Raw genomic sequence first — 12,605 nt, forward strand, 5'->3', positions numbered from 1 at the left:
AATCACTTTGGATGTTGTAAAGAGGAGAGGCCCCACAGTATTAGCGGAGGAAGGGCTTGGTTGAGGGAGAGAGATAGGGGGAGGTAGAGAAGCGTCCCCGACAGAGGCACCATCATGGCACCACTCGGACTAAAAGCCATTGTTTGTGAAAGTAAGGATATTTATTCATATCTAATGATAATTATTTCCCGTTTAGTTTCTGTATGTGTAGTTGCTCTGGTTTCGTATAGTATAACCTACGAATACATTTCGTTTAGGCAAGGCATTTTATTTATTATGAATTATGAATGGTACAAAGTTACTTTCTCTTTACAAATGGATAATATCTGTGATATTCAGTGCGGTTATGCCCTCATACAGTATCAATCCATAGACAATTCAGTGGTATCAGTGTTCCAAATTGCAGCTTGATGGATCATTTGATAATTTTGGTTCGTTTTATATTAATTAATATATCTACTATAGCTTATGCCTACATTATTAAGACAAAAAACGTCTCGAGAAGTAGACCTATTTAAAGTAAAATCCAATATTGCGTTGGATAACATTGAGCAACGTGCGTAAAAACTCTCGGTTCTCTTTATTGTTTATTCTCGGTTCTCTTTATTGTTTATTGAGTTTACAAAATATTCGTCTTATTTATTGGTGTTTTTTGTTCGATTTGAGTAACGTCTCTATTTAAATCATTTATCGACCTCAGCATTGTGGCATTTGTTGTGAGTTGCAGCAGCGAATTATAGTTTCGCATAATTCCACACACTAATCTTAGTCCCTGCGGATTAAGTGCTTCAATTGACATCCTCCTCAGTGAGTAAGCGCTGCTGTGAAGATAGAACACGAGTCCACAGTGGTTTTACTCATTCCACCACTGAAGATGAATTTGCTTTTACTATGTGAATAGAGACATGTGTGTATAGGTCAATCCAGTAGTTTTGTGTAAAAGAAAGAGCGTGGTAATGTGGCATGTTGAGGGAATTTTATTCCATGAGGCCTACAGTGAACAGTTTTACCCTGGGCTGTTGTGCATTGGGTATACACCGCGTTCTAGTTATACATATATTACATATATTAAACATATATTATATATCTATCTATCTAGTTTTACAGGTCTTCCTTGCGCACGAGTATTCCTTACTCCCCTTACGCAAGCAGTCCACGGCCATTGCACACTGATGCGCCATTACGCAGAGAGAGAGAGAGAGAGAGAGAGAGAGACTGTGTGTGTGTGTGTGTGTGTGTGTGTGTGTGTGTGTGTGTGTGTCTGTGTCTGTGTGTGTGTTCCCCATGTAAATTAAAAACGTATGGTCCATGTCATGACATGGGCACCCACGTGGATGTTCTTGTTTGGCCAAGTATTTTATGGAATAAGGAAGGGGCAGACAGATAATGAGTGGTGAACAGTGATGTTACGACCTGAGTGGGATGCTTGAGTGGGTATTCTCTGTCACTTCCTCAACTGCCCTCATGTGTATGTCTGACCTATTGTGGAGGTGAGATAGGGTGTGGCTCGGATCTTGGATGAGGGTGTCTTGAGTAGCCTCAGCCTCCCAGCCCTCTGAAATTCAGCATCATCACCTGCTTGTCATGGTGGGCTAACTGACATTCTGATTGAGCTATACATGAGGTTCCTACTATTTTGGTATTGGTATGTACTGGTACAGTATGTGGACCCTTTGATCATCCTGCCTCCCCCTGCCATACCCCATGTCGGTTTGCTCCTAATCCTAAAGGCTTTTTTGTTGGCATACGGAAGAGACCATTAACCTCTCTAAATAGCCAAATTATGGACTTGATTATAGATTTCTTTCCAGTGTTGTTTTGGCTTGTGAACATTTCTTTTGAGAGGAAGGCTGGATGGAGAGTGGTAGGAAATAGGACATTGAGGAGAACAGAGAAGTAGAGAGAAGCTAAATTGATAGGATAAGAATGATATATTCTGAGGTACACAGCTCCTCTTCAATGGATGATTCACACGTCAGGGCTGCTGTTGTTAAGAGCAGGCTGTCTGAGGATCGACTTATGACATTGATCCTTCCTGATGAGATTCTAAACTGAGAGGGGGTGTTTTTTAATTCTAGAAGGATTATGAATGTGTGTGTGTGTGTGTGTGTGTGTGTGTGTGTGTGCATGTGCATGCTTCTGTATCAGCACCTTATGCCTTATCTTGTCCTTGTTTCAGGTGAAAGAGAAGATTTACGCACATCCAAAGTAGTCACACACAGTCTCACACACAGGAGCAGGACAACAAGAAGTCAGACTGTCATGCTGCTCTCGTGACTTAATCAAGACGATGTTGTCGAAATGTTATTTATTTATGTTACCGTCTTGATCGAATCACGGGAGCAGCATGACAGTTTGACCGGAAATTCCTCCTAAGTTGTCTTCTTTTGTCAGGATCCTGTGACTCCTTTGGATGTGCGTAAAACCTCTCTTTTTACCTGTTTGTATCTGCCACGGGTATCTTTTGTTTATTACACAGTGTTTCATTCATCAAATGACCATGGTAATTTCCATTTTTTGGCAAGGACTATGAAGTATTCACTTGGTTGACAGGTTTTCTCCATATTGTCTTTTTCTCTCATGGAGCAATGTCCCCATGGATTGTTCCATGGCCACGGCATGGCTCTCAGTGTTCTGTTGATATTCTCTCTCTCTCTCTCTCTTTGATGATAGGAGGATCAGTAATGTAGGTTGGCAGGACACAGTGTACTAGGCAGCACTAGTGTTTAAAATCTGAGATATATTGTTGTTATGGTTTTCAGGAGCAGACAGAGCTCTTGTCTCTACTCTCCAAGCTGTTTATGTTGCAGACTCATGTGCATTGAGGCAGTTCCCTGTAATCCTGTTGAGTAATTGGACAGGGAACTCATTCACTGAATCAGGGAGGATGCTGTAATAAGCAACGTAACTCCAAACAACAGTGTTTGGATACGAATGTTCATATCGATTGGTAAATAGTTTACAGGACATACTGTACATTCATCTGTAACATGCAACTACGTTTCCCTTTGGCTTTTAGTTGGTCAAAGGAGATCAATTTCAATAGGTTGGGGTCTTTTTAGACCAATGGGGGGTACTGTATATTCAAACTGAAATAAGTGTAATGACTGCATGCAATGGAGATGATTTCAATTGTTCGCCAGATGAAGCGCGTGCGTGCGTGCGTGCGTGCGTGCGCGTCCGTCCATGTGTGCATGTGTGTGTGGTGTGTGAGTGAACATGCTTGTCTGTGATACCACATCCGATGGCACAGAAAGAGCCCAGAAATAGCGGGACCTGTGGCGTAAGAGGATTGAGAAGAGATTAGGCCCTGTGATTGCTATGTCCCTCTCACTCCAGCAGAATAGGTCATCTTTTTAAACTATATATTTGGAGCTTATCCTTCCCCTTCTTCACTATCTCAGGTGTTACGGCTGCAGCCGACACCTGCCCCGTGTCTGTCTCTTCCACTTTTTGTTTGTCAAGCAGGCTGTGTGCGCCAAGGCTCGGAGGCTCCGCCCACTTCCTGGTTGGTGCGGAAGATTCCGTCCAGCGCACCAATCCGGACAGGGCACCTGGAGTACAAAAGTTTGGCCAGCGGGGGGGGGGGGGGGGGGGTGTTCTGTTGAGCAGTTCCCATCTGTGAATCTCGTTATTAGACATCTGATGTTGGATGATTCAGTTCATATTGTGTGACTTGAATGAGGCACTAGCCTATTATCTGGAAACTGGGCCAGGTATATATGTCAATCGGCAGCTCTGCTGACGTGTGTGTGTGTGTGTGTGTGTGTGTGTGTGTGTGTGTGTGTGTGTGTGTGTGTGTGTGTGTGTGTGTGGTGTGTGTGTGTGGTGTGTGTGTGTGGTGTGTGTGTGGGTGGTGTTTGGTGTGTGTGTGTGTGTGTGGTGTGTGTGTGTGGTGTGTGTGTGTGGTGTGTGTGTGGGTGGTGTTTGGTGTGTGTGTGTGTGTGTGTGTGTGTGTGTTTACATCCCTACTTTCTGTCTGAAAGGATTTGTATGGCCAGAATGGAGTGAAACTGTGTCCCAGAGACTGTCATCTCTTGCTAAGATGAAAAATCGATGGTCATATTGCGTCGTCACTGACACACAGTTCAAATGCTGAGGTCCAAATGTGCTCATTGATTGAGTGTAGGTTCTAAAGATGACTGAGGTTTTCCTTCCAGATGGTTCCATTAGGGAACGGCAGGTTCCCAGACACCTCCGAGGTATAATGAATGTATCATTAGAGTGCTATGCTGTATGACAGGCCCACTTCACACCCGTCACATGAGGCCATTAATGTCAACTGTGTCTGCGCCTTCTCTGCCAACGGCTTTTCTTCCTCCCTCAAGCTGAGGAAAAGCCATAGCGTAACCGGTAGCAACGTTTTTACATGAAACATTTTTACAGCATGACAACAAGGCGCAAATACACCACTTGGATTCTTGATAAAAAATAGCAAAAATAGCTGTTGTTATAATAATTATTTCTCGTTTTACAGAGATTATGAATGATGTCATCCGGAAGGTGCACAAGAAAGGAGAATGGAAGGTATGAGCTCCTTATGTCTGTGCTAACTAAGGACGGCCCATTGTATGGGCCCTGAATGACTGTATGTGTGATAGAACATATATTATTGTTATTATGATATTATTATTATCAATAATTATTTATAAGAGTTATAATTATCATTACTAATATTCAATATTGGGTCCTGTCCCCCTCTTGGCTCTCCCAGGTGCTGGTCGTGGACAAGCTGAGTATGAGAATGATATCGTCCTGCTGTAAGATGACAGACATCATGTCGGAGGGCATCACCAGTGAGTACCACCCTCTCAGCTTCGCTAGATAGACTAGGAATCGGGAAGTTGGCATGCTGAATGACTGTGCATTGCATGCATTTCTTTCTTCCCTAGTTGTAGAAGATATCATGAAAAAACGTGAGCCTATCCCCAGCATGGAGGCCATCTACCTTCTAACACCCTCTGATGAGGTAGTCTTAAGTTTATCCAGTTAATCCATTCCTATATTTCACACTTTGTACACTACTGCCTTTATCACCCATCTTCATGTTTCAAGCATTCAGGATGGTATTGGCCTCTCCTCCATAACATCCTGTTGTGTACTTGTGTAGCTTTTTTAGTAACCACATACTCTCACTTTCCCTCTCCCCAGTCAGTGGAAGGACTCATAGACGACTTCAGAGACCCACGTTCTCCCAGATACAGAGGAGCACATGTCTTCTTCACTGACAGTGAGTTACTGGGAACAGACAATTAGATACCAGGACAGTCTTTTTGGCTCTAAGATATTGTTTCAGTCGTAGTTGTGTATTGCTTTCCATTTCTCTCTCCTTAACATCCTATCTTTCTTTCACCACTACCCTCTACAGCAATCCCAGACTCGCTGTTCAATCTGTTGACAAAGTCCCGCGCCTCCAAAGCCATGAAGACCTTGACTGAGATCCACATCGCCTTCCTACCCTATGAGTCACAGGTGAGAGACTGTCTCTGTCTGGGCCTTGGGAGGGAGGAGGGGTGGTGTGGAGGAGGGCCAGAGGGATCTTCACTGGGGGATGGACAGACACAGGACACAGAGGAAACCCCCAGAGACTGAGAGAGTGGGGGAGGAGGAGTGCTGAATGAGCTGGAGTTATCTCCTGATGGAATGTTCCAGAGAGGCTTTAGCCGGCCCCATGGCTTTGCCTCCAATCCCCTCTGCTGTTGTCCTCTAGAATTAATCCTGGGAAGGGGAGGGGTGTGACACGTACAGTAGGCCAGCATCCCGACCCGCCTCTAATCCCTCACCTCATTGGCTGACAATGAGACGGCACTGTCCAGCAGCCAATGGAAGGGTGGGAGAGGGGTGTGTGACAGAGGGGAGTTGTTTGCACACCAGAGGGTCATGTTGTCATGTGACCCTCAACAGATGGGTTTGTGTGGAGGTGCTGAGAGAGAGAAAGCTGGCCTGACACACATATACACACACGCACACACACACACACACACAAACACACACACCATAGGTTAAGCTAAAGGGGAGGGGTCGCGATGCATTTCATACAAAAAAAAAATAGGATGTGAGATGGGAAAAAATGGGCAGCCGTTGTCACTTTTGCATTTAAAACATGATCATGAAAAAATGTCCCAGCTGCCTGCCCCATGCAATCTGTTTTTATTGAGCAATAGTGTGAAAGAGGATTACATGATGTCACCCACACTGACTGACTCACACACCCACAGCCATGCCACAGTGCCCCCTGCATGCTGACTAGTCAACGTCCTACTCCTCTCCTACCCAACCTTGCGCTCACTGACATACGGTAGTCATGCCGACATCTGGCTCCGGTGGGTTGTTGAGTAGGTCCACCAAGAGTCTCACTAGGTCAGACTCTCCTTTTAAAGGAGATTCTGAGATCCGAGATTACCAGAACTAGCCCACCTTGTACTGTCACTGTGTGTTGTCATATCCGTATCACTGCTCTGTGTGCAGGTGTTCTCCTTAGACAAAGCCGATGCCTTCCAAGACTTCTACAGCCCCTATAAGGCGGATGTCAAGAACAACATGTTGGAGCGCTGTGCCGAGCAGATCGCTACTCTCTGCAACACTCTGAAGGAATACCCTGGTGTACGATACAGAGGGTGAGAGAGAGGGGAGAGAGAACAAATACAGGTTCAAACCAGGTCTGATTCACAGTACGTCTATGTCTGACTGGAAACTAACAGCCCATCTGTTGTCCATCTGCCTGTGTCTGCCTGCCTGTCTGTCTGTCTGTCTGTCTGTCTGTCTGTCTGTCTGTCTGTCTGTCTGTCTGTCTGTCTGTCTGTCTGTCTGTCTGTCTGTCTGTCTGTCCGTCCGTCTGTCTGTCTGTCTGTCTGTCCGTCTGTCTGTCTGTCTGTCCTGACTCAGGGAGTACAAAGATTGTGCCATTCTGGCCCAGATGGTTCAGACCAAACTGGATGGCTACAAGGCAGACGACCCCACCATGGGAGAGGTGAGGCAGGGGAGCTGTTGTCATCACACTTTGAGTAGTGACATCTGACATGAATCATATAAACACTCTTAGCTGATATCTCTCTCTCCCCCCCCCCCCCCCTCTCTCTCTCTCTCTCTCTTGCTCTATCTCTCTATCTCTCTCTGTAGGGTCCTGACAAGTCTCGCTCTCAGATGTTGATCCTGGACCGAGGCTTTGACCCTGTGTCCCCCGTCCTGCATGAGCTCACCCTCCAGGCCATGGGCTACGACCTGCTGGGCATCGAGAACGACGTCTACAGGTAAACACACTGTGCCAGTCTCAGACTCTCCTGGGATTCATGTTTCCATGTCCAGTTTGGTTCGTTAGGACGTTAGATGTCCTTCTGTTGGCTTCATGTTTGTTCTCTGTTTGTGTTTGAGCCGTACGGTACCGCATCTGTCATTGCATTCTTTCTTTGTTTGACTCACTCCTCCCTCCCTCTCCCTCTCTCTCTCTCTCTCTCTCTCTCTCTCCCCCCCCCTCTCCGACAGGTATGAGACCAGTGGAATGGGAGAGGTCAGGGAGAAGGAGGTGTTGCTGGATGAGGATGATGACCTGTGGATGAGTCTGAGGCACAAACACATTGCAGAAGTGTCCACGTGAGTCTCTCCAACAGACAGGAACCTCGCACATCTCTGACTCACACACTTTAATTCTGCACATCGATATGCTTTTGTTCAGGGCTCTTTATTTCTGTCACAAGGACACACTAAACACACTGTGTTTACAGGAACTGTGTGACGTACATGATTCTTGAACAGTTCTCTCCTTTTTCTCTCAATTTCTTTCCCTCTCTTTCTTTCTCTCTCTCTCTCTCTCTCTCTCTCTCTCTTTCTTTCTTTGTCTGTCTCTCCCTCCCACCTCCCACCATTCAATCAGGTCTGTGACCCGCTCCCTGAAAGAGTTCTCTGCCAGCAAGAAGATGAACACTGGAGAGAAGGTAGAGTCCAGAAACACACTTTTAGACTGCCTCACTGCATTACTGAGCTGAGTTGTATCCTTCACTCCCTGAGGGTGGAATCCTAACTTGAGATCTATTTGACGTTAATGCAAGATTTACACAAATGTCGGAGTTACTGTGTGTGTGTGTTTGTGTGTGTGTGCTGCAGACTACAATGAAAGACCTGGCACAGATGCTGAAGAAGATGCCCCAGTATCAGAAAGAGTTGAGCAAGGTAAGAGGATGAGTCATAGGATATGTATGCTTCTTTATCACAGAGTTATGGTTTGATGTTACAGTTATGGCCTTTACAATGGATCTAAATGTGTGGAATCTTCGGGATGCTAAAGTGCATCATGCACAATTTGCAGAATACAGCATTCTGTATGAACAGTAAACAGTAAACTAACTGCAGTGAGTTGTGACCACCTCCTTGTTTTCAGTACTCTACCCACCTCCACCTGGCTGAGGACTGTATGAACCGCTACCAGGGCACCGTGGACAAGCTGTGTCGTGTAGAACAGGTAAGACAACCCAGGGAAACTGCAGAAAAGGCTCATTTGCTAGGATATATAGTATTTGTGGTTACATTGGGTATAATGGGTGTATTTAACCATCTTTTCCCTTCCCTTCTACCCCTCTTTATTCCCTGCCCTGCCCCAGGACCTGGCGATGGGAACAGATGCAGAGGGGGAGAAGATCAAAGACCCCATGAGGGCCATCGTCCCCGTCCTACTGGACGCCAACGTCACCATCTTTGACAAGATTCGTATCATCCTACTCTATATCTTCCTTAAGAATGGTGAGAGAGCCACATTCTCTTAGTCTGAGGCGTACCTGTAGAAACATAGCAGCTTCTATCTCCATTCTTCTGTCAGGGTGCAGTGAGGGTTATTCACCTCAATCAAAACATGATAACACATGATTGTACATCTCTGATTTGATTTGTGTGGGTGTGTGCATGTGTGTGTACTGTGTGTGTCTGTGCTTGTTTTCATGCATGTGTGCATGTGTTTGTGTTTGTGCATGTGTCTGTGTGTGTGTGTGTGTGTGTGTGTGTGTGTATATGTGTATATGTGTGTGTGTGTGTGTGTGTGCGTGCCTGTGTGTGTGTGTGTGTCAGGTGTGACGGAGGAGAACCTGTGTAAACTCCTCCAGCATGCTAATATCCCTCCTGAGGACAGTGACATCATCTCCAACATGGCCCACATGGGCATTCCCATCATCTCTGAGGTGAGCTCACACAGCACCTTAAGGAACCATTGAGGAACCGTCTCACAACTGCCTTCCAATGGAGTAGAAACCTATTAGAAAAATATGAATTAGAAAAGCAATTCCTTAAAAAAAAGAGTATGTTCTTGTATCTCTCATCCACTTCAGAACACGACCAAGAAAGTCAAGAAGGTTGACCGCAAGGAGCGAGTCAGTGAGCAGACCTACCAGCTCTCTCGATGGACTCCGCTAATCAAGGACATCATGGAGGCAAGTCTCATCTGTTGTTGTAAATTACATTAGATTAGTTTAGATTAGTGAGATTGGATTAGAGGCATATATCCTGTCATGGATTTGTTTTGCGTTGATGATGACTCATGAGAGTTTTTTTTCATTCTGAAGTTTGCAATTTTTTTGGACTCCAAATGACCCTGTGATGTCTTTCTACAGGATGCCATTGAGGACAAACTGGACCCAAAGCAGTACCCCTACATATCTCAACGTACAGCATCCTCCCACTCTAGTGCTGCTCCATCAAGGTATGGATTTGGGCAATTTCTCATAAACACACACACACACACACACACACATACACACACACACACACACAATGGTTCTGTGTCTGAATGTGCTTCTCTCCCATGGCAGTGCCCGGTATGGAAACTGGCACAAGAACAAGGGCCCTACAGAGATGAAGACAGGCCCCCGGGTCATAGTCTTCATCATCGGAGGCATGACCTACAGTGAGATGCGCTGCGTCTATGAGGTCACCCAGGCTAATGGCAAGTGGGAGGCCATCATTGGTGAGTACGACACACTGGGGAGTATACAGTATTACCACACCTGTTAATCTGTTACTGGCTTATCTCTAAAGTGTGAACAGGCAATATCCTGGGGCTCAGGAACGAAGGAGACATCTTCTCCATCTTCACTGGCTGAAAAATCCTGTTATCGAGTATATCTACATTTCTATATTTGGGACTGGGTTGCAGATCGTTTCGAAATCCTATAGTCCTGTTTCCGTTGCGGGCTGACTCAGCGGTTGTGGAAAATGTGCTTAGTCTGTCGACAGTCTTCCTCAGAGAGCTTTTAGAGAGGACATATGGTGTTGTGACTGCAGGGAATGGATACCAGAGGCGGGGACAGAGTATCAGGACACAGCCAGGAGGGTTGCAGGACTCACTGGTCAGCAGATTAGATCCCTGAGTAGCCTCATAAAACCCCCAATATTCAGTGAAGTTCCATGAATGTTATCTCTAGAAGTATTTTTTCAAGTAAAGGTAATGTTTTCTTTCAGAAGACCCGGCATCCCGAATAAAGGTATTTCCATTGTAGAGTGGGGTGCAATGAGAAAATGAGCATGCAGCCTTTGTGCCCCCCCGTAGGTGCCACCCACATGCTCACTCCCACCAAATACCTAAAGGAGCTGCAGCACCCTGACTTCCTGGACCCCAACAGTCCGCCCGAGGAGCCAGACCTTGCCCCTGCAGAATGACAACACAGCGAGAAGTAAAAGAGCCCCCCCGTCTCTCCCCCCCCCCCCCCCCCCCCCGCCCCCCCCGTCGTACACCCCTCATATCTCATATCGTCTCCTCTCCATCCCACCTCCACCTTCACTGACTCAGCGGACTCTGATCTGCCTCCCACTCCAACGTCACCCTACCTACACTGTGAAATCACTGCAATGGAAAGTTAACCACCATTCACAATGTGTGGGCCAATCACTCTTTTTTTAAATCCACACTTCTTACAAATAGGAAGGATCAGTGGTAGGGTGCAGTGTGTACTCTCTCCGACTGGAATCTCCATCCATCCTGTCATACTTCCAGGGGTGACCGATGCTTGGGGTCATTTTCACCTCTATTCCCCTTTACCACCAGGTCTAGTCCATTGCATTTCCATTTGGTCTGTTGCCCTGTATATGTATATGTATGTCTTTTTTTTACATATAAGTGGTGTTGTCTTTACAGCTGTCAAAAGTACAGTACCACAACAGTCCTCTACTATGTAAGATTTAGCCACATTGTCTTTGCCCCTGATTTACCTACCGTAATTCGGTGAAGCATCTTCCGCAGTGCTCATCATCCTGACTGACTGAATTAATTAGACTACAGTATTTCTCTGAATATGATACTCTTCACTGGACTTAAATCACTGCGGGAGATAGTAAAGATGTGATAATCCTTTACAATATTCCATGTTCTTCAACAACTCACATGTCTCTATGTCTGTTTTGTATTACCTTTGCGCTGCAGGATCAACTGAAATCTTCACCCCTACACGCCTTCTTAAAGTCCTCAAAGACATGGATAAACAAGATGAAGAGAAGAACATCTAAGAACCTTCCTTCTACAGCTGTCCCTCTCCTACCCCCCCCCCCCCCAACCCACTCCCCCCCCCCCCAAAACTCTCTGAACCAGCATACCGTATACTCAGGACCCAACCCATAACCCACCTCACTCTATATAACATGAACGAAGAAATAATCTATTTCAAATTCTGTATCGCCAGCTTATGTATTAAGATGAGCATGATATTACATAATAATGATACATCATAAAGCATAATCCCTCAAAACAAAGCTCTGAAAAAAAGCAGTTATGATTGGATTGGAGTAGAGATTGAACTTGTGTTGGAGGACTGTTGCTATACTTTGTGGCCAGTGGGTGTTTTGTAAACTGCAATCTCAGGATGTTGTTACAGTGTGCTTCCTTCAAAAAAAAAAAAAGAAGAAGATGTAGATTTGATTAGTGAGGATGGCCAATCAGAGATGAGATTAGATTAGTTCTGGATGGGAATTGAGGATTGTTTGGCTAGTAAAGAGTGCTTGTCATCCCCCAGATATTCTCTATACTGCTCAGTGTCTCAGAAGTATGAATGGTTGAGATTATGATGGGATTTTCAACACTCCCCTCCCACCTCTTAAAGATTTATGATAAGCTTTCTGTGCTTTCAGTGAAGATGTGTCTTCCGAGAGATCTATCTAATAGTGTTTTCTTTTATTACGTGTAAAATCCAAGATGATTGAACAAAAGGGCCAATTCTATTTCAATGTTGTATTGGAAAAGATCATTTTATAATTGGTAATTAGAAGCATTCTCATTGTCATGCATTCAGTAGTTCTAAAAATATATGCCATATTGTATCAATGTTTGATTTCTGGTGATTATTCTGACTTTGGAAATGCCAACATGGAGCCACTTTGTATAACATAATCGTGATTTAGCTGTAGTGTGAATCCATAATTGCGACAGTAACGATCAATCATTGGAATATTCTCCCTATATTAGTGTAGCTCTCTGTCTTTGGTCGGGTACATTATATTATGTCATCATAACCATCTCAATTGGTCTTTTCATTTCATTTCTCTTTTCTCCTTTAGATTCATACAATAGTTTCATTTCTCTTCCATTTTCCAGTGCAGAATACAGTATGTTGCACCGTACGCTGTTGTGATGCAAA

General features: G+C 45.0%; 1 protein-coding gene across 1 annotated transcript; it reads left to right on the plus strand.

Moving 5' to 3' along the window:
* Positions 1-114: 114 nt before the first annotated feature.
* stxbp1b (syntaxin binding protein 1b) lies at positions 115-10,638 on the plus strand (the record flags this gene model as incomplete). The annotated part of the gene is made up of 19 exons (XM_083672821.1): positions 115-151; positions 4,478-4,527; positions 4,715-4,796; positions 4,893-4,969; positions 5,152-5,230; positions 5,369-5,472; positions 6,469-6,617; positions 6,886-6,970; positions 7,120-7,250; positions 7,483-7,590; positions 7,871-7,931; positions 8,101-8,166; positions 8,375-8,455; positions 8,595-8,733; positions 9,055-9,164; positions 9,312-9,413; positions 9,594-9,682; positions 9,792-9,946; positions 10,529-10,638. The coding sequence occupies 19 exons, from the start codon at positions 115-117 to the stop codon at positions 10,636-10,638; spliced, it is 1,815 nt and encodes a 604-aa protein (XP_083528947.1).
* Positions 10,639-12,605: the final 1,967 nt, after the last annotated feature.

The sequence above is a fragment of the Argentina silus genome (assembly GCF_951799395.1).
Source record: "Argentina silus genome assembly, chromosome: 7".
NCBI classification, from domain to species: Eukaryota; Metazoa; Chordata; class Actinopteri; order Argentiniformes; family Argentinidae; genus Argentina; species Argentina silus.